This window comes from Pteropus alecto, unplaced genomic scaffold, assembly GCF_000325575.1.
Source record: "Pteropus alecto unplaced genomic scaffold, ASM32557v1 scaffold196, whole genome shotgun sequence".
Taxonomy (NCBI): Eukaryota; Metazoa; Chordata; class Mammalia; order Chiroptera; family Pteropodidae; genus Pteropus; species Pteropus alecto.
This window is the reverse complement of record NW_006439717.1, coordinates 7061015-7087398: the sequence shown is the minus strand read 5'-3', so window position 1 is coordinate 7087398 and position 26384 is coordinate 7061015. Positions and strand designations below refer to the sequence as shown.

The 26384-nt window shown below is 33.5% G+C and overlaps 1 protein-coding gene across 3 annotated transcripts in view; it reads left to right on the top strand.

Moving 5' to 3' along the window:
* The window catches only part of CNTN1 (contactin 1), a 129325-nt gene that overhangs the window by 1023 nt on the left and 101918 nt on the right, over positions 1-26384 (top strand). For 2 of the 3 annotated variants that reach the window (XM_006916895.2, XM_006916897.1), the window contains exons 2-10: positions 504-536; positions 5362-5494; positions 8907-9079; positions 10931-11026; positions 15465-15671; positions 18918-19017; positions 19175-19356; positions 24120-24244; positions 24895-25012. In XM_006916895.2, the coding sequence (XP_006916957.1) occupies positions 504-536; positions 5362-5494; positions 8907-9079; positions 10931-11026; positions 15465-15671; positions 18918-19017; positions 19175-19356; positions 24120-24244; positions 24895-25012 (1167 nt within the window). The remainder of the gene's footprint in view (positions 1-503; positions 537-5361; positions 5495-8906; positions 9080-10930; positions 11027-15464; positions 15672-18917; positions 19018-19174; positions 19357-24119; positions 24245-24894; positions 25013-26384) is intronic. The other variant, XM_006916896.2, reaches the window with a different exon arrangement.

Sequence of the window (26384 nt, the reverse complement as noted above, 5' to 3'; positions counted from 1 at the left end):
TATTAAGGAAATAAAAAATGCTATTTTATTTTGGAGAGTAATTTTTATTATGATGACTTAAGAATCCAAAAATATATTAATTTCATCAATACTTAAGAATTTTAATGACATTGATGTAACACTAAAATTATACACATACAATAATTGTATATATATATATATACACACATATATATTATACAAATATAATAAAGAAAATTTTATGACAGGATTATTGTGGTTGTCTTATTTTTTATGAATAGAATAAAACAAACGTCTTATATACTGAAAATTCATACTGATTCTGTTGACCACAAAATTTTATTGCTACAATTGTAAAATGTAAAGACAGGCAATGAATATCCACGAAGATGTGATGATACTTTAATCTTAATAGAAAAGGGCCAGTAATCTCATTTCGTTAACTAATATAACAAATATCAGTATTTGAGTAATGTTTTAAACCATAACTCGAAGAGCAGCTTTGGGATTAAAATTGCTTTTTTCTTTTCTTTCGTTTTTAGAGTTTACATGGCACAGAAGATATGGTCATGGTGGTAAGTTGATGAAAGGGTAAATTTTTAGAATAGCTTTCCTCAAATGAACCATATTTTATCTCTACTGTAAGCTACTAACTCTATAACCTTAAAGGCAAATGGTTAATGTTAGATTACTTGGAAATTTTATAAGATGGTTTATCTATCCTAAGGCAACATGTTTGACTGCCAAAATGAATGAATGTATACACCACAACAAATACTCTAATAGAGGTTTGTAGCAGATAGAAAATATTCAGTGTGACCTATATTTTTTTCTGCATGCTTTATAACAATCCTATGCTACTAAGTTTCTTAACAATCTTTTAAATACTATAAAAACATAACTAATTTTAAAAGCCTGCTTTGCTGCAAGAGAGAGAGAGCTAAAGGTAATGAACTTGGAACCTTCAGATTCAGTTTATTTAGGAGTCCAAACGTGTTGCAAAATTTATTATTCATCATGATTGCCTATAATTAGCAATCCCATGAGTTTAGATTCTACTTCAACCACTAATCAGTTCTTGCCAGAAATAGAAGCAGTATGGCATAGTGGAAAAAAAATAGAGCCTAGAGTAAGACCAACCTGGATTTTCATACTCAACCTGGTATTCACTAGCTATGTGACCTTGTGCAAATTATTCAACTTCTATGAACTTCAACTTTCTAATATGTAAAAATCAGAGGATTCTTGCGAAGAGTTAAGACTAAAAAAAGAATGTGACAATAGCACAGTGACTGGCACAGTGACTACATAATAGGTGCTCTATGAGTATAGTAAAACTGGTAACTTATAAAAGCCACTGCCTAGCAGTAGGGGAATGAATACTCTGGAAGAATCACTGAGCGATCAGTGCTAAAACTGGCATGAATGATATTCATGCCAAAATGGGGCAGTAGAACTTCTACTTGTAGGTGGCTATGGAGATTAAGAGAAAGGAAAATCTTAGCCTGAATTCCACCAAAGCTATTTTTGTTTCCACCTTACGAATTAGGAATCACTATATATATGGTATATATAGATCAGTTAGATGTGTTACCCAACTTCAAAAACCTTACCATATAAGAGGAAATAAGAAAAGTAGCTAAGTAACAAATTTATAAGAAAAATATAATGCGTAATTTCCAAGAATTACTTTGAGGAATTAAGGAATATTTAATGATGGCAGAAGTAGGTAAGGGAACTTTGAAATATTTCAAATGTTAGAAATGGAATAATTCTTAGAGGAATTGGCACAAATAAAAGTACAGAGGTGAGAAAATCTGGTCTGTGTTAGTCATTATTTTAAAGACCACTTGCTCTGTAGGATGTTAGTAAAAATTACATTAAAAAGGACTTGATTGTCAAATAAATTCAGGAAAAACTAGTTCATTAAAGTTTAACTGTTATTAATTTTAGATAGTAAGTATTTATACTATTTATATAATAGGTATAATACATGTATTAGTTTCTTAGGATTACTATAATTATAGTAACGTACCACAAACTGAGTGGCTTCGAACAACAGATAATTGTTTCACAGCTCTGGAAGCTAGAAGTCCAAAACCAAGGTGTTATCAGGGCCACACTCCCTCTGAAACCTACAATGGAAAGCTCCTTCCTTGCCTCTTCTAGCTTCTGGTACCCCCAGGCATTCCTTGGCTTGTGGCAGCATACACAGGTAGACATGAGGTAGGTGTGGGGAGATACCCAGACAGTTACGCAAAACAGTGACTAGAGGCTTCGAGGGTGGACTATAGGTCAAGGAAGTGGGATTGCTATCAAGAAATGTGATAGGCCCTTCTTGGGCAGGTCAAACCATGAAAAAAAATTTTAGTCAAATTAACCTTTCTGCTAACCTGACTCTAGTTTTTTGTTCTAATAATTGATTGCTGCACGTTTTTGAGACCAACTCCTTCACACTTTAGTTATGGTAAATTGCTACAGTTTACCTATTACTCATGATCCTTAAGGATTAGGGCATCAGAGTATTCAAAGCCCAAGCCCTAAATGTCCTTGTTCTTTTACTGGTGGGGAAAAGTTGACAGTGAAGACAAGAGGCTGTACTGTCCTGAAGAAGTTTATTTTGAGACAATTTAAATATTGTCTCATTTAGAAAGTTTATTGTATCTCAAGAGAGCTTGTAACATTCCCCACCACGTAACCCCTTAACATTGTAAATATTGTAAAAATTCCAATATTAGACTGTTCAAATTTTATCATTGCTTTTTTCTAATAGATTTTTTCCTGTGACTCTTCTTATAATAAATACACTTATATAAAATTATATTTGATAGCTGACAGATTGAGATGACATATTATAGAATGAGAGATAAAATTTGTTTCAAAATGGATAGCAAATGAATAAAAACAGCTCAAGCACAAATCATAATTATACTTTCAATTTCCAGAAATAACATAGAATAGCAAGATAACAGTGGACCATCTCCACATAGTGAAAGGTGAATCCCATTTTAGATCCTACAACTAACATTATAATTGTGAAACTAAGAATGGTGCTGAAAAAAGCAGCAGCTTTTGCATGTTACTCATATTTGTAAATTGGACAGCAAATACTTATATATAATTTTTTTCTTTCTTGTTAGTTTTTTATCAAATTTGAGAAATGAACTTACTTCTACACTATAATCATGATGTAGAAAAGTAAATTAGTATTAAGAGCAGGTCAAAAGAAAAAGTGATTTTAGATGTTGTCTTCAATTAGCTTAAGAAGTCATCTATAATTTTATTCTTTTTTATCCACTGAGAAAATAAACATATATTTAAAAAATAATCTTGTTTTTTAAAAAACATAATACTTTTTTTTTATTATTTCTTGTGCCCCTTAACCTCATAATACTTCTATAGTATCATAATTTGTTCTAATTTTTCCATGGCTCAAGGAAAAAGCAATAGATGATTTAATTTTTTGTCGGCAGAGAGTATAATGCTTGCATTAATGGATCCTTTGCAGAGCCTTGTGTATATTCTCCCTGAAAGTTCTTTTTTCTTTGTCTGAGCACCCTAGTTGAGCTAACACAGTGATGATCTCAGATACTGTTCAGGGGATTATGCAGTTTACATTAAGAGGGTCACACTGAGCATGCCAATGCAATTCAAAAGCTTGTTTTGTGTAGTTCACATTTCAAGGGCCCAAATGGGTTCTCAAAATAAAATGTATAGAGTAATTGCTAAACTATCTAATAGAATACATTATTTTTTCCAGGCTTGAAATTTTTAGAAAATCAAAGGGAGTATATTTATAAGATCATACTTACCAGAAACACTAATGTGATATGAATCGTGTCCTGTTCTGCTTTTTGATATAGAAAATGGGCAAAGAGAAATATCTTAAATGTAATATTTTCTTAATGTAAAAAATAAATCCAACATTCTGTTGGAAATTAGCTTCATATTTTTATCACCTAAATATTTCATTGTCTGTTTCTATAAATAGCAGATGGAAATGGAGTATTAGAAGATATATACATATAATTTGTGAAAAGCACTTATATTTGAGTGAAAAATAATGTTAATTGCTGACTATAAACCAGGCTGACTATAAACTACTGTCTTATATACATTATCTCAAAATAATTATCACAATAATATAATGAGGTAGATTTTATTATTATCTCCATTTAATGAAGGGTGATATTGAGGTTTGAAGAGATTAAATAATTTTTCCAAAGGTACTGCTAAACACTACTAAGGCAAGGTTTAAATGACATAATGAAATTGCTTGTTAAGAGAAGCTGGAACAACACTCACATTCTCAATGCCGTTGTTAGAGAAGACAAAATGTACGTTTGACATTTGCCTTAAACTCTATCTCAAAAATAAATTGGAGAAGTGAACCATAGCTTTGATCTAGCAGGGACATAACAATGATCTCATGTAAGATTATTCCTTTTTCTAGCTATACACAGCAGTATTAATTCATTTGGGGCATATGACTTCTAGCTATGTTCTGTAAATGCTGACATGTTGATGAGATGAAGCGATTCTCTTCTCCTCATACTGCTGTGAGGTATCACTCTTCCCATCCAGAGAAGATATACCTGTCAGGAACAACTGCTTCCCAGTGTGACTATTTTTTTTGTGATAGATTTTAAACCAGTTGGCCAGTTCCCATATTCATGTAATTAGTTTATTTATTATTCTAGATGTTGCTAAGTATCAGTGCTATTTGAATGTTTAGAAAAAAATAAACAAGAATTAACCCAGGAAAGGACTAATTTTCCCTAAGCATTTAGAAATTCATTCATTATGTTTTTCAAAAATTGTTAAGCACCTATTTTGTTGCAGATTGATAGACAGCTAGCTAAGAGAGTGGTGTACAGACGTAGCCTGTCCCCATGCATTTGCAATCTAGTGAATTAGAAATTACATCAAGAATCACAGCAGGTGTGTTTAGTACCATAAACTGGATAAGGGAGTTATGAGAGCATAAATGTAGACCAACTGAAGCTAAGAGGGGTGAGAGGTGGTTTCCCGAAAGAACTAACTCTGTGGCTGTCATAAAGGGTATACAAATGTGAATAGGAGGAGAAACATGGTGGTTCCAGAAGGAGGAAAAGCATGTACAAAGGCTCAGAGGCATGAAAGCATGTCTTATTTGAGGAGATCTAAGTAGTTAAGCATGGCACAGGGTGCTTTTGGAGAAATGATGAAAGATGGGCAGAAAAGAATTTTGAATAAAGAACCTAATGTTTTCCTCAGGATTATAGAGGCAAATATCTTTGGTTTGAATGAAAATGGAGTTTTTGTGTTCCTGACTTTCTTTTTCAAAAACCTGTTTTAACATTTCCAATTTTTTTGACTTATAAAATAGCACAATATAAAATAATTTTATTTTTCTTATAGTTTCTGAGGAAGATAAAGGATTCGGACCAATTTTTGAAGAGCAACCAATTAATACCATTTATCCAGAGGAATCACCAGAAGGAAAAGTTTCACTAAACTGTAGGGCACGAGCCAGCCCTTTCCCAGTTTACAAGTAATGTACCTCACTTCTCTTTTCAGAATGAATTGTTCAATTAAAGGTTGCAACTCAGCATCTATGACCCTGCGCTAATAAAGAAGCTGTAAGATAAGGCTTTCTACAAAGTTCAGGGACATTAACAATAATATTGGCATGCAAGTTATTTTTTAAAAGTTGTTTAATGCCTAAACAGATAATTTTTTAAAAAAATGCAAATAATTCACTTACTGTTTCCTGCAGAGATAATAGCAGTGCCATTTGACATTATCCATTTAAAAAATTTGTCTAATAAAGATCATGCTATTAAACATGCAAAAGGTTATATGAAAATTATGCACATTTGAGGATAAAATATTCTTTTATGTGTTGGCTTGGATAATTCACACCTATCAATGATGGATAATATTTCTATATTTAAAGAGCTTGCATAGATAATTCTAGAAAGCACCATTTTTTTTGATAGTCTCAAATCTATATTCCAGACAACACAGCAAATTTCTTAAATGTCTTTCCTTACTGGACACTCTATGCAAACATCACCTTCTGTTTTTCTGGGGTACCTATTATACTATCAAAAATAGCTTCATAAAAAGCAATAATGGGTTTTCCAGCTTTAGATAGTTCAGAAAAGTATACTAACAGTTTCTAGTCTAATGCAAAGAATAAGATTCAAAATTAACCAAATGCCAATGATTTGAATCTCACCTGTGAAATGGTTCCATGAAAACAAAGCAAGTGATTGATGGGGAAATTGAGTCTCTAGTGCTTTAATGTCACCTGAACTTAATTGAACGTTGTCATTCAATAAGGTTAATTTTAATAGCAGATTTTTTTTCCTGGATAGAAAAATAACTTTCTATTGTTATAAAAAGTTGTTATCAAAGAGAATACCCCTTCCCTTCATTTAATTCTAATTGAACTCATTTTCTCTTGCCTCTGGCTAAAATTAAAAAATTATTCTTCAAATAAAATATGAATTTAGATACAAAACAGCTATTCCTTTGAAATTATTTTTATTGTTTCAATTTCATGCATGGGAGTGCAATATAAATAGATATTTTATAAATTATAACTAACACATTTCTTCTGAATTTATTAGATAGGCTTGACTTACTTCTACCCTTAAGCCATACATAATAGGAGTTTACGTACATAGTCATGGACATAGATAGTATAATTAATAGGGACTGTAGAGGAGATTTAATCCAAGCACATAATTTTATAGGAGAGGATGCTGAATCCTGAATAAGTAAATTGACTTCCTCCAGAGCTAGTAAATCACAGATCAGGACTGGAACACAGATATTATGACTTTCAAAGAAACATAATTTTTTTCAGTATTTCTCTATCTAGATAGATTGATAGCATCTCAAAAGCTATTTTAGTGCTGGTACTCTGTGACATTCAGTTCTTGACATTCTTTCATGGAACCTTAGCAAATCAGCCTCTGTGCTGGAATGAAGGAGACAAAACAGCAGAGCTTGTCACAGATAGTGTTCTGGAAACATGTGATTCTCTTTGCCACACCCCACTACTACCACCCCACAGAGATAGTAAGAAGCAAAGCTTTGCATAACTAGAATTTTATACACATTGATTAGTAACCTCCCCCTCCCTACAGTCTCATATAGTGTTCTTACCAAAATTTAAAAAATAAAAATAAGAAGCAAAGCTTTGCTTGGCAAATCCATCAGCAGCTCCCTCCCACAGGCTGCAACAGTACTGAAGTCTCCAGGGCAAGTGTGGCCTGACTTTCCGCACGTTAATGTAAAGAGCTGGAGGCAAGAAGTAGATGCTTAATTTTGTTATGAAGGCTGTCTCTTTTTGACAGCAAAATAAGAAAAAAAAATTAGCTTATGATGCAGTTTGTCTGATGGAAAAGAACATGAAGTTTTCAAAATTTATTTAATATTCAGAGTAAGCCATACTAACCTTGGTAATTATGTAATTTGTCATTCACATGGTAGTTTTATATTTATGTCATGTTCTGTGATAGTCTGTTATTCATGGCAATATCCTGAAAGGTACAACAGAGAACTTTACCTTCCATTTTATCACCCTTAAAGCTTTCATTTTCTTTCCTTATCCCACCAAATAACAAGAACTCCAATAAAAATTGCATTTAAAGGTGTGAAAGCTATTGCAATGATGGAAGATGTTTTTGAAAATAAAATAGACCAGAGAACTTACCCATACACAACAAAACTTAATCATTATATGACATCAAAGGCAGAATCAGATTCACTGAGAGGAAGTTAAGGCAATAAATAAAAATTTTGAGTCAACATTATGAGTGGGGGGCCATAACAATTAGAATTTCTCAACAAAGAAACCCATTATATTGGTAAGTGCAAAGCAACCTGACATTGGATGGTTCAAGCAGGGACAATATTACTATCAGTGTGGTGGGGAGTTGGGGAGCAGGAGGATTTCATAGGATTTGAATTTGTTAGGTTTTCAAAATGCAAAGCACAGTTTTTTTGTGTTTGCTTTTAAATTACCTCCTATATTTTGCAAACATTAAAACTAAAAAGTATTCCAGTAATTTGATTTATTAAAAGGTATTCTAAAGTCATTAGGCCTTTTTGGCATGATTCTGAACCTAATCAGAAATGTGCCAAACAATAAGCAAAGCAATCACAACCCATTATTTGCCCATGGTTCTTATCTGACAACATTGTAGAAGACATGGAACCTTAAGAATAAACCCTGATACAGAGTGTTTATAAAATTATGCAAGTGGTCAGCTTAATTGAAAACTATTTTCAACATGCATTCTTTTCATCATCTCACCAAGAAAGTTGGATTCCTGTTTCTAGTTAGTTTATTATAACACAATCCCCATAAGAGTACCTGTAATATTATATTTGTGTCACGGAAACCAAGACCCAATTACTTTATCATTTTCAAAATGTGTGATTGACCTCTAGTGGTCAGAATATGACATTTACTTGAGTAAACCCTGATGTCAATTACTTTGTTTTATTGCAAAATTATTTCGATATTAAAAGCAAATATTGATACAGCATTTTATATTTTATTTCATTTTATATTTTGTATCTGTGTATGCATGAATCTAATGCATGGGTGCTCAGATGAGTATCATTTATAATCCATGTATATCTGCTAAGAAACTAATTTATGTAGAAAACTCAATAAAATATTTGTCCTTTGGGATGCTTCATTAAGAAAGAAGAAATATTTTATGCACTTGAACATTTACCTTTCTGTGCCTGAGCTAAATTATAAATCATGAGCCCAAAGATACAGAATTATAGAGGGTGAAGAAATACCATACTGAGTCATCTATTTAATCATCTGAATTCACAAAGAGTTGTCCCCACATTATTTTAGAATGCTGTTAGCCCAGTATACTGTTTTCAGTCTTTATGACCTTTGATATCACATTTCTTTCTTTTTCTCATAGATGGAGAATGAATAATGGGGATATTGATCTGACAAGTGATCGGTACAGTATGGTAGGAGGAAACCTTGTTATCAACAACCCTGACAAACAGAAGGATGCTGGGGTATACTACTGTTTAGCATCAAATAACTATGGGATAGTCAGAAGCACTGAAGCAACCTTGAGCTTTGGATGTAAGTAATTGTAACTAAAAAATACAAGTGTATTTATTTAGGTGATATAAAACTTGGACATCATCATAAGAGTTCAGCAAGAAAAAAAATCAAGAAGAAAAGAAAGTGAGAGAAAGTATTCATGGATGAGGTGTATCTTACATGATTAGTGGGCCTTCACTGAGTGGTGAAGAAAAAAATTCAGGAGAGCGAAGCATCATGAGAGGTATAAATGCACTCAAAATAATGAAAGATAACATCGAAAAATAAACTAGGGCCATGTTCTGAAAGATCTTCGATAAGTTTCTAAATATTAGCATCAATGGAAATAAATTCTTCAGTGGGGACAATATCACCCCCTAGGGAGTGAAAATTGGTTCTGGGGAGGAGAAAACATTTTGGATGTTACAGCATAATGGTTTGTAGCTCTCTAAAACTCAAATCCTACTTGACAAAACTTCATTCCTTAGTATTTAATTTCTCTTATTGGGAATCAATTAAATTTAATAAATTAAATCATTTATTTTAAAGTTTAAATTACATATAGATTTCTCCTATGATGAAAAATATATTGAGAAACACCTTGATAAACTGAAAGTCAGAGGTTGTTCTGAAAGAAAATTGTGCATTGGGAAAGGAGTTGGACTGATTGCTCTCCAGTATGTAATTTTATGTCAGTATTTAAATCTTTTGCAAAATGAATTGTAGGATGAAAATGATATTTTAAGAGGCCCCACATGGTAGTAATGACCAGGAAGCAGAGACAGGGTCAGGTAAAACAGTCAGATTAAACTGGTTTGTTGACAGTGGGATTATAAATAAGAAACAATCCTTGAAGAAATAATCAACAGATTACATTGCACTGAAAGAAATAAGATTTTAACTAAATATACATATTTTTTTAAGAAAAGCCTAGTCAAAGGCCAGAAACATTCTTCTCTCACTAAAAAGGGGATGAGAGAAAGCAAAACCAATTCCAAGGATGGGAGGAAACATTTAAATGGTTGCTTCATATGCAGAGATTATGGTCACATTAAATTATCCATATTGAAATGTCAACTAAGTATTTGAGGAGAATGATGGCATTCGAGTGAGTCATCAGGACTAGAAATGTAGATTTGAAGAGTTCTCTGGGAAAAAAGTAATAATTAGGATGATGATTTTTTTCAGAGATGTAAATATACTGAGAGAAGTAAAAATTAGATTTTATGATTTGAATACTGATGATAGATAAGGAATAGGAGATGATGCAGAACTGAAACTGAATGAACACTAGTGAAACAAATGAGGAATCAAATAGTTAAGTAAAATGAGTTCCAAATAGATGAAAAGGAGTAAAGGAAATGAGAACTGAGAAAAACCCAGAATTTGAAAAGGACCAAGAGATTGGTGACCTTTATATTCCTCCATTAGAGTCCTGCCTTTTATCCTTGTTCCTTCCCCATGTTGGGATCCTCCCCCAGGAAGGGAAATGTGTCTTTCAAATGAGTCCATTTCTCTGTTATTCTTCTTTACTCACTTTCTTTGGTAGATCCCTGATTTGTCTGTGTCCCTTGTATTTCCAGATATCCTTACTGAGATTCACCCTAAAGGTGAAGCAAAAGTTTAGAATGTCTGTAATCTTCAGGGTTGTCAGAATAGTGATGTAGGCTGCTACCAGTATCTGTAGGCTTAAGTTCCCCACAAAACTCTTCTGTAGTGCATGTAAGTCCAGCATGTAAAAATGGGGAGTCGACTTTGATAGGCTTCACCAAACCAACTGAGAAGCATCATATCCAAAAGTGAATTAGTAGCTGATAGGTAAACTTTATTGAATGGCTGTCTTTCTATTAACTAGAGAATGAATGTTTTCCTTCTTGCTTTCATAATTAGATCTTGATCCATTCCCACCTGAGGAACGTCCTGAGGTCAGAGTGAAAGAAGGAAAAGGAATGGTGCTTCTCTGTGATCCTCCATACCATTTTCCAGGTAATTTTAGTTTCTCTATAAATATGAGCATCTATGGAATAAAATGGGCAAGTTTTTTTTTAATATAGTAATGGTACATTTATAATTAAATTAAACTCTACTTGCATAATCTTGTGATGTATCACTCACTAGTGGGTATAGATGCTTTCTTCTTGGCTCTTGACCCCTTGGCCCTAATTCCAAAGACCTATGATCATTTCAGTTTATAAACTATAGCTATGTTGGATTATGTTCCCGTTAAAATTCCTGTTACACTGAAGAAAATATGATAGATTTTCTACAAATTATTCTTGAAATAGAATGGTACCGAGGAGTGATATATAATCAATCATTTTATTAACAATTTAACATCTATAATGTACTGTGAGCTGTAATTAAACACAAAGGATAAAGATATAATAAATATTAATCTCTTCAGGAGCACCAATCTGCAAGAATAATCATCCCATTTGGAAAGGGGCTAAATTACATGTCATCTGTTATAAGACTTGACCTTTGAATACATATTTTCAGTAATTTGGTATGGCTAAAATAAAAGCTGCCCAAGTGCTAATTAAAAGATGAACAGTTCATATACTTTCACTAATTTCCCCTTGTTTTATTTATCACATAACTCTTGAAGTAATATATAAATACCACTTTTCACACTGAAAAACTGTTTTGTATTCTTATAGTTCTAATATTATGTCATAAATTTAACTTTCAATATCTCCATAGAGAATTAATCATAACAGGCTATTATAAATCATTTTGTATGGAATATATTAGTCTGGTATATACATTCCATTATAATTACATATAAATTCTAATTCCATATCAAATATTGGTAATTATCTTTCTAATAACTATAAGAAAAAATATTAATTGATAAACTTAGAAGGAACATATGGATTCAAAATATAACAACCTTTCAGTGAGAGAAGAGTCCTTTTCTTTGAAGAACTGCCAAAATTATGAAAAAAAAAAAATCCCCTCATCTTTATAGGGTTTTTCACAGAGTAAAGGATCATAAACAGCTAATAACTGCATTTGACCATATTCAACTCCTGATGGGCTTCATTCAATCACTCAACAAACCCTTTGTGAGCATTTGCTATATTTCAGGTACTATTTATGCCACAGAAATACCTCAGTGGGCAAAACAGGAAAAGCTACCCACTCTCAGAGACCTTTTACTGGGAGAGACAGACATAGACAAGATAAATAGTTAAAAGATATAGCAAGTTATATATTGATAGATAAGCTCTAGGGAGAAAAAATAATGCAGGGAAGTGGGGAGAGGAAGTGCTGAGGGGATAGTTGAATGTTTATAAAGGACATGAGAAGTTAACTCTGAATAAAGGCCTAAAGGAAATTAAGAAGCTAACAATGCAGATATATGAGAAAAGGACAAAGCAGGTGTGTGCCACAGCAAGAACAGAGGCCTGAAACAGGACTGTGGCGGAAGACCAAGTAAGCCAGTGTGGCAGACACAGAGTGAATAAGGTAAAGGGTAGTTGGAATGAAATCAGAGACACAAGAACTATATCACATAGAACTTTATAATTCATTGTAATTATGGTAGCTTTTACTTTGAGATTTATATTGGAGGGCTTTGAACAGAAGAATTACATGACATTGTTTAGTAATAGATGACTCTGGCTACTGTATTAACAAAAGACTCAGGGAAGGGTAGGGGTGAAACCAGATCAGTTAAGAGCCATTGCAATAATGTAGGTAGCATATGATGGACCAGAGTGGTGGCAATGAAGGTGAGAATATATTCAAGATATATCTGGAAGGAAGAGCCAAGAGGACTGGCTGATAGACTTTATGCAAGATATAAGAAAACACAGGAGTCAGGATAGGACGGCACCAAAGTTTTGTCATGATCTCTTAAGAGAATTGAGTCTCCAGTACCTGGAGGAATAGGTATGAACATTTTAACTATCAGGTGCCTATTACACTTCCAGAAGGAGCTGTCAAGAGGTGACAGTTCTATATGAGTGGAGCTCAGTGGCAGTGTCTGAGCTGGGAATATCAATTTTTGACTGATGGTTATATAAATTGTTTTCAAAGCCATAGCACTGCATATGATTACCTAAAGAATTAGTACAGCTAGAAAGGGGAAAGAAGAGGTCCAAAGAATAGGCTTTGAGTTTAGCTCTTGATTGCCAAAAATAAACCTTATTCCTAAACTGGAGAGGCAGGATAGCTACCACACAAATCTTGGAACAGTTTTGGTAGTGGTGGGTGGAGAGGGAGGGTGGAAAGTCAGTTCTGCCTCCCTACTGCTATATGGCCTTAGGCGAGTCAATTGTATTCACTCAAAATATAGTGTCCCTGTTTCAAAATGGCAATAGCAATTCCAACTTTTGTTTTAATAAGAAATGATTTCTTCTAACATATTGCAGTTATTATTTTCTCCAAGTGAATGGCTTATTTTTACATTTATCAAAGGAAAAGACCATCTATATCTGGTTTAGAGGAACATAGAGAATACTCAGCATTAATTAAGGAAAATGGATAATCCATATTGGGTATTAAATCAACCAGACCAAGACTGGTTGCTATATAGTCCAAGACTTATGTTCATATATATATATCATCATAATATCTCTCACCTAGCTTTTGTTCCTTAAAATTCTTAAATTTTAGAGAAACTGGCTAATAGAGTGATTAAATAGCCTGACCAAAATCATAGTCTAGAATTAAAATGGAAGTCTCCATATTCACATAACTATAAAGTACCCAGACTATGCTGAATGCATTTTATATATGATAAAAACATTTTATGGTTCAGAAAAAAATTTTTTATAACAAAATCTACACTTTCCCTGACTTTTTAATTTTTGGAGCGGGGGGGCAGAATTTAATTGTAACCAGAAATCATGGCAAAAATATTAAGTTTCCTTTTAAGTGAAAATGGAAAGAATTATTTCACAGTCAGACAAATTTATGGTATGTGTAAAATTTACTATAAATATCATTTTAGATCAAAGATTATATGGTATTTCTTTCCCAATTCCAAGAGCCAATTTCAGCAACGTAAGTAGTCTCCTAAGTTTCTTTCTATCTTGATTCTTCTATGGTTTTTCCCTGACCCTAAATTAGCATAAGGATGACAATTAAAATGGAAGATATGTGTTAACAATGACAACTCCGAGTTGGAGAATTATGGTGATTTAATATTCTTTCTCATTTAACTTCATCTGTATTTTCTAATTTTTGACAGTAAAAATATACTGCTTAAATAATAAAAAAAAAAGAGTTAAGATTAAAAACCAGAATAATAATATAATCCATTCACTTTCCTTATATTATATATTGCTAGAGAAAATTACATATTTATTCTAAATGGAATCCTCTGGATTATTATTTTCAAGCAATTCCTTTAGATTTTCATAGTCAGCTCTCTTTCGCAATTTCTTTAGTACCTTGACCAGTCACCTTGAGCTCCCTAAAGCAAAAGGGTAGAGGGTCATATTTTTTAAAAAGATTTTGACCTTCTACTGTCTTAAATCTGAAATCTGAAATCTGATCTAACAACTAAAAAGATCCCCTCTTATAATTTTCTAGAGACAATTGTATTCACATTGTCATACGTGACAATGTGAATACAATTGTCTCTGTGAATACATGACAATGTGAATACAATTGTCTCTAGAAAAATTATAAGAGGGGATCTTTTTAGTCAAGTTTTAAAAGGAATGGACATTTGGGGACAGAGATATGGAGTGCCCGTAGTTACTGCTGTCATGACTACAGAGGAGTCATTCCTCAAAGCAAGAAGGGGAGATGGGAATAGAAAATGCTGAAAAGCAGAAAATTAATGAGGAAATTCAACTTCTGGCCACACCAGCCAGTATATTCAGTCAAAGGAATTTCCTGTGGCTAAGAGTTACCATATGGTATACTTTCTAATATTTAAGAAAACCAGTAACATGAATGTCTCTGTTTCTGTGGTTTTCACTTTTTAATGTGGCCAGAACAGGTTATATAAACTCATTTTTAAATCTATAATTTAAAATAAGAGCACAAAAACGAAAAAGATATCAAGCCACAGTATGGTTAGTAATGTTGATTTTGTTTTTAAAATTCAGTAGAGAAGATGAGTCATGAGCTTTAAATTATCAGACTTGAAATAAAAAATCCTAGTTCTTCTTAGCATTCATAAAATTCTAAGCAAGTCATGTAACCTCTCTGAGTTTCATTTAGTCCATTAGTGGAAGAGAAGAATATTAGTAGTCCATAAAATAATTGAGAGAGAAATGTACTTGCTTAGCACTATTCACTCAAAATATAGTAGCTTTCAGAAAATTTGCAGATTGTCTTGGCCTACTTCCAACATTTGCTCTGCAATAGCCTAGATTAGATTATGCACTAGTTTATTACTAGAAAATAAAGTCTTTGCTTTTGGAGACGAGCTTGATATCTAGTAGACAATATTTTCTTCTAGATGATCTTAGCTACCGCTGGCTTCTAAATGAATTCCCTGTATTTATCACAATGGATAAACGAAGATTTGTGTCTCAGACGAATGGTAATCTCTACATTGCAAATGTTGAGGCATCGGACAAAGGCAATTATTCCTGTTTTGTATCTAGTCCTTCTATTACAAAGAGTGTGTTCAGCAAATTTATCCCTCTCATCCCACTACCTGAACGTAAGTATTATATTTGTTATAATCTAATTTTGCAAGATTGTCTGCTTATGGCATACTTACAATAAGGAAAAGCAATATCCAGTGGAAACTAGCTGGCTGCTCAGTCAGGGCAAACAGAGGATACACACTCGAAAGTATTGGTTCTTCCTTCACTTTTTTAAAAGAGGTGATTTACATCGTAAAAGTGCCCTAAGATGGTAGAGTTCATATTGGCTGCCTTTAGTTCAGGAATTCAAAGGGAACTGATTCATTAGCCATGTATCAGTATATTAATTACAAGGGGGAATCACTGGCATCTGCTTAGTTTCATGGCCATTCCTACTTCTAGTAAGTTCATGAAAGAGAAAGATGATTAGATTAAAAACTGTATTATTATTATTATTATTATTATTATAGAATTAAGAAAAAAATGCAGTTGGATTATTTTGATATTTTAAGAAACTATTTACATAAAGCATATCAGTATATGAATAGCCTTTCTACTGTAAGTAATTAGCATAGATATAACTACTGTGGTAATGAGTACTGACATACTTGACTATCCTTTTTGCAGGCTCCAATTAAACTATCTTCTTTTTTTTTTTTAACATACCACCTCCTGAGAAAATCAGATCACATCATATTTGTTTACATTATTTGTATTCCAAGCATGCTGCTACACTCATATTACTGAGTTCAAGTTTCTGAGGAAAAGGTGGTTTCACCGTTGACAGATTTAGGTTAGCTTTTTACCTCTACCCTTAAGTAGGGTATGATAATGGGGAAAATGCTATCATAGCACTGCAGTTCCATTTTTATTACTTTCCTCAAAATAGGGGTCAAATGGCTGGTATTCAATAAATATATTTTGATTTTCAGGCTCTTTTCTCTTTCCCCAATCTTAAGTAGTGTCAATGTTAAGAAACATCAAAACCTGTAGAGAATTTTTATAAATTTATTTGAGCCAAATTGATGATATATACTAGGGAACAAGATTTCAAATGCTCCAGAGAGTAACAGACCACCCTGTGAGGTTACTTTTCATAGAACTCCTTTTGTTTATTCCAGAGTAGATTCTGTCACCTGCTACTTCACAATTAAAAAAGAAGCCATGGAGTGAAAACTTCCTTAGTGTTCTTTCTTATTCTTCTCCAGAAATTCAGCACTTCTTATTTATTTCTTACTTTCTAATTCAGTGGAAGAAGTGTTTCGCCTCCTACTTCAGCTAATTCCTCCAGCTGTTCTAGTTCACACCCCATTTGATTCATTTAGGGACTTCACTACATCACTTACTTCCTTTCTTTTCCGAATCTTCAAACTCTCCTTCCTTCCTTTCCTTCCTTGGATCTCTTGTATTTGATGCAAACAATCTTGAATAATCAAAACAACTTTCTCTTTCCTAAATCCAAAGGAAGCTTTTCAGTCCTGATTCTGCATCATCTTTGACAAAATTGATCTCTTCTGCCTCTCTTGAACTTTCCCTCCTTTGCCTTATTTCCCTGACTCCTGCTCTCTCATCTCCTACATGCTTCTCTGACAAATTCTGTGCAGTATCCTTCACCAGGTCTTCCTCTTTCTTATATTTCTCTCTAATCTTTTTCTAGATATCTCACCCATTTACACCTTTTCAACAGCAGCCCTATGCAGATGTCTCTGAATTCACATTTCTAAAACGTTTCTCTATGTTTAGTTTTTAATTCTACCTAGCTCCTGGACTTTTTACACAGAAGGTTCTTAAGTATATTAAGCTCAAAATTTCCAAAATATACCTGTTATCCTTCCTCTAAACCTCTTCTCATGTTCTTCATCTTACCTAGCAATATCGTCAGAGTAGCATTTTTAATCAACTTCTTTCCTCCCCTTGTCTTCAAGACAGTGAATTCTGTGGTTCTCAGTTAATATGTAAGCACTTGGAAAGTCTGAGGAAAATGTGGAACCCAGAGATGCTGATTTCAGCAAGCCTGGGATGTGACTTAGGAATTTGCAGGTTCAATGAGCATCCCAGGTGATTCTGATGAATTAGATATCTGGTCTGCACCCTAAGAAAACATTGATCCAAGGGGCAGTCCTGTTGATTCTGACCCTAAAACACAACTTGGATCTGTTCTTTCCTTTCTGTTCCCACTGTGACTGTGCCCTGAATTTATGAAACAACCTCCCTTAGATTTTTGACTTTCTTCTATGTTTCTCTTCTCCATGATCCTCCTTTAAAACTGCCAACAAGCTCTTCTACCAAAGGTAAAATTCATATTATTTCTCTTACTATAACCCATTGGTAGTTACCTACTGAGGAAATTAGTTTTAAAATATTTAGTATCACAGGTCAAGCTTTTTAGAGTGTAGGTTCAAGCTCATCTTCAACTATATATACTTCAACATCATTTGAATACCTAGCCTTTTTTTTTTTTTTTAAATTTCCTGCGCACTCCTGGAACTTTGTCATAATATTCTATTTTCTCAGCCTGGACTAGTTCAGTTCAAATATTTTCTCTGCCTGAAATTCCCATGGCCCCTATATCCTCCAGTAATCTTTCTTGACTGCTACTGTTTTAATCACTTATTTTTATTTTTTCTTATATTTCAGGTCATTGTGTATCTCTGTCTCCTCGGCATTATATAGTATAAAATATACACTCAAAGTGTGATCCTAAACAATGCATTTACATTTCTGAGACTATTTCTTCCTCAATAAGGGAATAATAATATATCTTTCAGGACTGATACATTAAATAAATGAAATAAAGTACCTATATTGATGAGCACAGTAAAGTCTGAATAGACATTTTTCTTCTTTCTCTCTTTCCTTCCCTTTTTTTCAACTTATTTCCCTTTTGCCTTTATCTCCATAGACACTTTTTTCTCTTTTTCTCTCTCTTAACTTTTTCTTTTCTCCTCTATTCCTTCTTCCCTCTATTCCATTTCCTTTCTTATTTCCCGTAAAGTAACTGGCAGAACATTTTACATGTATATTTGATGTTCCCTAAAGACTTCTTGAATTTTTTTTTTTTAGTGAATTGAATCTGATTGATTTGCATAGCTGTCAGAATGAGCCAATGTGATTGAAAATGCTTGATAAAATTTATACTATATAACACTCTGCATAAACAAATAAATGTGATACATGTGATACAGTTAAATGTTTTAAGACCTGTACAGAGAGAAGCCATCTATATTGAATCAATTCTAATCCTATAAAAAACCACAATGTTAAAAATAACACTATTCCACTTATTAATTATTTGATGTTTTTGTTTTTCTTAATATTAGGAACAACAAAACCATATCCTGCTGATATCGTAGTTCAGTTCAAGGACATATATGCATTGATGGGCCAAAACGTGACTTTAGAGTGTTTTGCACTTGGCAAGTAAGTACAAGTACACTTTTCATTAACATGTATAGAAATACATTAATTTTTGTACTGTTTTAGAAAATAAATAATGTAAATGTTTAGCTATAAATATAAACATAAAATTGCCTTGAAAGCATGGCGGACCCTTAGCTCTTGTATCTCCTGTTTAAAGTCCTGTTCCTGATATCCGGTGGCGGAAGGTCCTGGAACCAATGCCAAGTACTGCTGAGATCAGCACCTCTGGGGCTGTCCTCAAGATCTTCAATATTCAGCTAGAAGATGAAGGCACATATGAATGTGAGGCTGAGAACATTAGAGGAAAAGATAAACACCAGGCAAGAATTTATGTTCAAGGTAGATATATTGTTTTAATTTTCTATAAATTTCATCAATATCTTATTTATAGCCATTTCCATACTTGAAAAACTAGAATTTAGTGATTAATAGTTTAACAACAGTGACATATATATTATGCAAAAAGATGAAATATTGGTCTTGTGTCTAATTAAGTCACACAAATGAGTTATAGATGTTATGAACTCATACTATTAGTGTCATAGTAACACCGATGGATTGATAGTAGTGTTCTTAATAATTATCAGAAAATCCAATTAATGTAGCTTGTTGACACCCTCTATCGTTCTCTTTTTTTAATACTTTTTTATTTGTAGAATTTATGTTATGACTAAGTCTAAGCCACTGGTTTGCAAAGTTTAGTATGCCTCAGAATCACCTGGAGGGCTTGTTAAAACACAGATTGCAGGTTCCTGCCTTCAGAGTTTCTGATTTAGAAGGTCTATTTGGGGCTCAAGCATTTGTATTTCTGACAAGTTCCTAGGAGATAATGGTGCTACTGGTCCAGAAACCACACTTCGGGAACTACTGGTCTAAGGAAACATTTTTCTTTGACATCTTCTTGGCACAAACATTGGATTCTCACACACAAAGATTAAATTATATTTGGGAAGATAGAATGTTGTTTTTCAGGCAACACTTGACTTTTCAGGTTGAAATCATCTCTGTAATGGTCCACAATATATAACTTGTACAACTGAATAAATGTCTAAGGCTTCAATAAGATCATCCATTTAAAGGACAGCATATATAGAGTGTCTTCTCAGAGAGGCAGACACTGTGATAAGAGAAAAGATAGTTAGATAAAGGAAATGTCCTTGAGAAATTCATACTATAGTCATACCATTTACAAAACCCCAAATTTATACAAACATATACAGGCAAATAAACATACAATTATATGTTTATAAACATAATTATAAAGAAAATTATGAGAATGAAATATGGAAATTTATATAAGATATTGATAAAATATATAGTGAGGATTACCTTAGCCACATCAAGATGAGTGATAGGAAAAACTAGAGTTGATATTTAAGCTGAATTGAAATACCAGAATAGGGAAGAGCACTGTGCTTTCTAGAACACATAGTCCACTATCATCAGAATTCCCTTTCTTCCCAACTCCTACTCTGAACATTGTCTCCATCCTCTTATTGTAACTGAAACATGGCTCTCCCTTAAAGATACTGCTCATGCAGCCCTCTCAAGCAGTAGCACTGCTCTCTTTTCTTTTCCTTTAAGCATTCAGTTAACAGTCTTATGGCAGGTCAATCCCCCTCATCCCTCTAAGGTTTTCACTGTTGTCAACTCTCACCAACTACAGCACTTTCTGACTTCATAATTAGTGACATCAATATCAGCAAAGACTGTAACTACTTTTTTATCATTATAATTTTTATTATCACTGCCATCACCATTACCAATGCCACATCTTTTGGTTCTAAAGCTAGCAGGGAAATGTGATAGTTATTATTGCCATAGAACATATTCTCAAATGCATTTTATTTATTTGTTTGTTTGTTTATTTGTTTGTTTGTTTAATGGTGACATTGGTTAAACTATTTTTCTAATAATTTAGCCTCTCAGTTCCTTTGGATTTCTCTCCTCTAGTAATCTTGTCCTTTGATCTACTTCAGCAGCTCACCTCCAAGGCCATCCTTTAGACTCTTCATTGTTACTGAAAATGCAGTCCCTTTAAAATCTTATTTTCAAACACTTCACTCTCTGACCACTACCTATCTTTCCTGCTCATTCTCTCTGGTACCCACATTCCTCCAATCCTTTGACTCTACCGGGAACTATAATCAATTAATCTCACAAGATTTCAAATTTCTCTTACTTTCCCTAACCTCTACCCACCTCTTTCCTAAATTTGTGTTCAGTCATTATCATTCCTCTGTACAACCTCTCACTCAATCTCCTCTCTCCACCTGGTCTTACTACCTTCACAAAATGCTGACCCTGGAAAAATACAGCTTTCTGCCTCTCAGTTCACACCCAAAAACTTGAATGTGACTTGACGTAAACACTACCACGCTGCTTGGTCCATTTTAAGTTATTTGTCACCAACTTTAAATGGACCTTTAGTGTTACTTGGCAATTATATTACATTTCCCCAGGTCAACTTACTTTCTCACTCTCTTGATGACCATTTCAGGCCTTCATGATTTCTTTCAAACCTATAAAACCTCCCCTACCAACTTTACTCTGTTGAGAACTTGGCTTCCTATTTTACAGAGAAAAGTAATTGAATTATAACATCTACAAGTTCCCACCCCATAGCTACCCAATACCTGCATCTCTACCCTTATCTATTATTACTATAAATGCGGTTGCTATCTGAGGCCAACGCCTTCATTTGTGTACTGGATTCGACTTCTCTTACTTATTTAAGAATATTGTCCCACACCTGGTGACGGCCAGAGGTGAGGGGGCTTGGGAAGCTGGAATAAAGGGATGAAGGGTTAAAGAAGTACAAATTAGTAGCTGACAGATGGTCACGGGGATGGGGAGCATGGCATAGGGAATGCAGTTAGCATTAATGTAATGGCTAGGTGGAGAGCCAGAGGAGATAAAGAGCAATTAGTGGTGGTGGTGGTGGTGGGGGGGGATCATTTTATAAACTATATAAGTGTACTGTATACTTAAAACTAACAATAAAATAAAAAACTTAAAAAAGAATATTGTCCTAGCAGTCCCCCGTCCCTACAGCATAAGCGATGTTTTTTCTTCACTGGATCTATCCCATCAGTGTATAGTGGCTCTTGTTTCTTCTTTAAAATCTGCTTTTGAACTCTGGCTACTGCTCTATTTCTCTTCTTCTTGTCTCCCCTAAAAAGAAATAAAAGTCTTGACAGATTTATCTATACTCTAAAAATTGTCTTCAATTTTTTGCTCTCTTAAATGCACTCCAACTTGATTTTCATCCCCACTTCTCCATTGACACTTTTGTTTTCGTGATCACCTATGACTTCCATGTAGCTAAAGCTGAGGGTCAAGGCTCAGTTTTGTCTCACCTGATCTAACAGCAGCAGTTGTCAGAGCTGATCCCTCCCTTTTTCACAATTCACTTTCTGTACTTGGCATCTGGAATCCACCCTTTGTTAATGTCCTCATATACCACTCTCATTCTCCTCCTAACTATTTACCCGTTTGACATTGGAATAATCAAGATTTGGCCTGAAAAATACTCTCTACTCTGAAACTCTGATCCAGACATTTTTCTTACATTCCAGACTTGCATATCTAATACCCCAACAAGATTCACTTAATACATATCAAATATACGTGGGTGGTCTCCTGAGGGAAGAAAAATTAGACCTCTTACATTTTTTTAAATAAAGCTGCCATTCTCTATCTGGTTTATAGAGCTTATAAACCAATTTTTATTCAACACATTAAGAAAACTACACCCCAGGTTCTCAGAATAAAGTTCTGAACTGTCTAATATCTAATTCTTTGGAAGAAACAAGGTGACAGAATAGATCTTTATAGAAGGTAATTTAAGGGAACTGTTATTTCTCCTTTACTAATGAGGCATACTAAGTTTTGGTCTAATCAACCAGAAGGGTATATAATTAAATCATATAGAGAATATATCATGCTGATTCAATTATTTATTCTTCTCATTGTATTTTTTTAATGTGACATCTTTGTGTCACTTGTGTGAGGCCCAGGCAGGAATGGTGCTGATATTCCTCTTTTATGTATTTCCAAGATTGTATACAAAATAAAATCTCTATCAATTAATGTAATAGTTATTAATATTCATTTTAAAAATTATCTCCATATGTTACAAACAAAATGTAATAAGTGAAAAAATATACTAAATCATATTATATGTACTATATAATATACATGTATACATATATACATGTAATATTTATGGGGTACAGTGAGATCATTAAAATGTTATTTATACACATTAAATAGTTTCTATAAGACATGTTTATTAATTTGGTCATAAAATGAATATACTCATTTTCAAAGAAAATTAAATAAAATATTACCCTCTAGTTAGGATTCTCTCCTACCTCCTTCATTTGATATTAATTTATTTACCTACATCTATTTGAAGTACTTAAGTAACTTAAACACTCAAAAAGATGATCAGATTGTTGATTTGCTTGCTATCTAGAAACATATTTTCTTTTGGGAAATTCCTAACATTTTTAAGCTTTCAATAGATCAGACCAACTAACGAAGCTGAGATCAATTTCACTCAAGCAGAGATTTTACTAATCATAGCTACTGTATGCAGTTTCTAATATCTAAATGATATTTAAGTGACCACATCATTTTCCTAATCCAGTGGCTACTAGCTGAAGTTACATCAAAAGAAAAATAGTATATACCCAAGGAAGTAGAAAAAAATTGAATCTTTATCCCCAAAGGAAAGAGATAGTGTCACAATCAATTAAGACACCATTCTTTAAAACCCTAATTATAATTTTGAAAGACTTATGTTATTAAAAAATATAAATTCTTTTACTGCTATTATGCTCAGCTTCCTAACATAGCATGATTCACAAATAGAAAAATAATTGTGAATTGAATTATAGTTACTTTCTGCTCTAATAATGTAGGATAAAGTTTTCTTGCAGACCAACGGAAATACAATTTCAGTGGCTCTAACACTGATTTTATGGTACACCCAAGAGCTGATGTAAAGAAAGTCAACTAAATGTAAAATTTGTGCTCAAGATTATGATAAATATTGAGACTTATATTTGACATTTATGATGTTCTCTACTTTTTAGCATTTCCCGAATGGGTAGAACACATCAATGACACAGAGGTGGATATAGGCAGTGATCTCTACTGGCCTTGCGTGGCCACAGGGAAGCCCATCCCTACTATCCGGTGGCTAAAAAATGGATATTCGGTATGTATGTTCAAGTGCTTTGCAGTTCTTGAGTACATGTTCAGGCGACATTTCACAGTGGTCCTGGGATGAACTTAGCAGGAGAATCAATAGCATAAGGTTACCTGGATCCCGAAATAAAGAGATTTCCTAAAAAGAGCAAACAAAAAGTGAACATAAAGTATCTTTTTTTCAGCTTAAATAACTTCCTGTAATCTTATATCGACCTTCTTTCTCTTCTCTCTCTCCTTATTTTTTCCTATGTTCCACTTTTTACCCCTCTTTTTATATCCATCTCCACTACCTGATCTTGTCCTCTTTCTTACCACTGTTTTCCTGACCTCACAGAAACAGAGGTAAGAGTGAAGGTCCTACCTTTAGCCTGGGGGACAAGTAGCAGCAGTGGGGTCCTTCTCTACCTTCCCACTGTAATCTCCCAGCTGGGCCAAGAGGGAAAAAGGTGGACTCTCAGCTCTAGGATGAATAGAACAAGAGCCACTGGGCATGGTAAGTGGGTTTTACTCTCCCATGCTGTGAAAATCCCACTCCACCTCATTTAGTTAACAGTGGGGGCAAAATAATGCATCTAAATGAAACCAAGCCAAACCTAAATGAAACCATATCTGCTAAAGTTTATTGAGGAAATGTGTTTTCTCTTGTGTTCTTTTCAGTATCATAAAGGGGAATTGAGACTGTATGACGTGACTTTTGAAAATGCTGGCATGTACCAGTGCATAGCTGAAAACACATATGGAGCTATTTATGCAAACGCGGAGTTGAAGATTTTGGGTCAGTATCATTTCTGGTTTTTGTTAACATTCAACAAGAAACATTAAAAGAATGATCATAGGGTATCTATATTTGATTTCACATTATTTTCTGGAATTGCTAAAGTTAAAAACTTTTAAAATGTGGTTTGAAATAGAATATTGTGTTTTTTTCCTTTCATTAAAGAACAGTAAATAAATTTGAGGTGACATGGAGTATAATAGTTTTAAAAAAAAAATTTAATGGTAAAGCAAACTTTCCACATGCTAATTTTTACATAAATTATCCCCTGCTACATCTGGGCAGCCAAATGTTGTCTGAAAATCATTTATGACGATTGATACTTTCACAAGACATATAGACCCAGCCTAAGAGGATGATTCTTTAGCACATGCTAGCTTTATCAGTACCTAGGCCTCATACCCTACAATTGCTATATAAAACCTTCAGGACATTCCTCAAAGCCTTTACCCCATCCTGACTTCTACTTTGAAAATCGAAAACATATATTTAAAATAGAATATTTCAACTTCCCACCCCTCATTCAAAACTATCTAAATCTTTACTACACTTGCCCTTTTATCTCTTCATCTAGAGGATGAAGATTTCTAGATGAAATCTAGATTTCATCTAGATTTCTTCTTCTAACAAAAATAATCCCTTCACCCTGATACTTTATCTTGCTATACCAAAGGAAAAGGACTTAAAATATTGCTATCACTACAAATTTAGTGACACCAAAAAAATTTGAAAGGAAATTAGATAATTGTAAGAAAGTATTAAAGAAAACTATCTTTACAAAGAATTGAGGCCTTGTTGATTTTAACTTTCCCTGCCTCTTATTATAATGCTGTGGATCATGTCCTATCTCTTTCCCCCTAAAATCAAAATTCCCTGGTAATTCATTTAATCTAGTTTATTTAGGTTTCAAGCAAACATTCAGGTTTAAGCTTAACACCATACTGCTTTGGTATGAAATGCAGTAAAATCATTTTGACTCTTAGAGGAAGTATGAGGTGAGTTTGAATTCTTTTCCAAATTTAAACTTTCTATCTTCTATTCAAATTCCTTGTTTATCATCATATATTACAAAAGAATATGAAAAGTCAACAGCTCAGGCTGAAAGACCTCTATAGTCAAGCCTAAAGTCATTCAATCATTTAATGACAAGGTGGAATTAAGCAAACTTTTTGGGCATTTTTAGCCTGAGAATAATATTCCTGGGCATCTTTACATTAATCTCAGTCTATTTTGTTTATTAACTTTAGGAACAGTGCTTCCCTCCTCTCTTTCCTTTCCTTAGCTATCGAGTTAATTCGTTTATTCATCCACCACATATTTATTGAGTGTTTACACCAGATACTATTCTTTTAACAGACCCAGAAAAGAACAA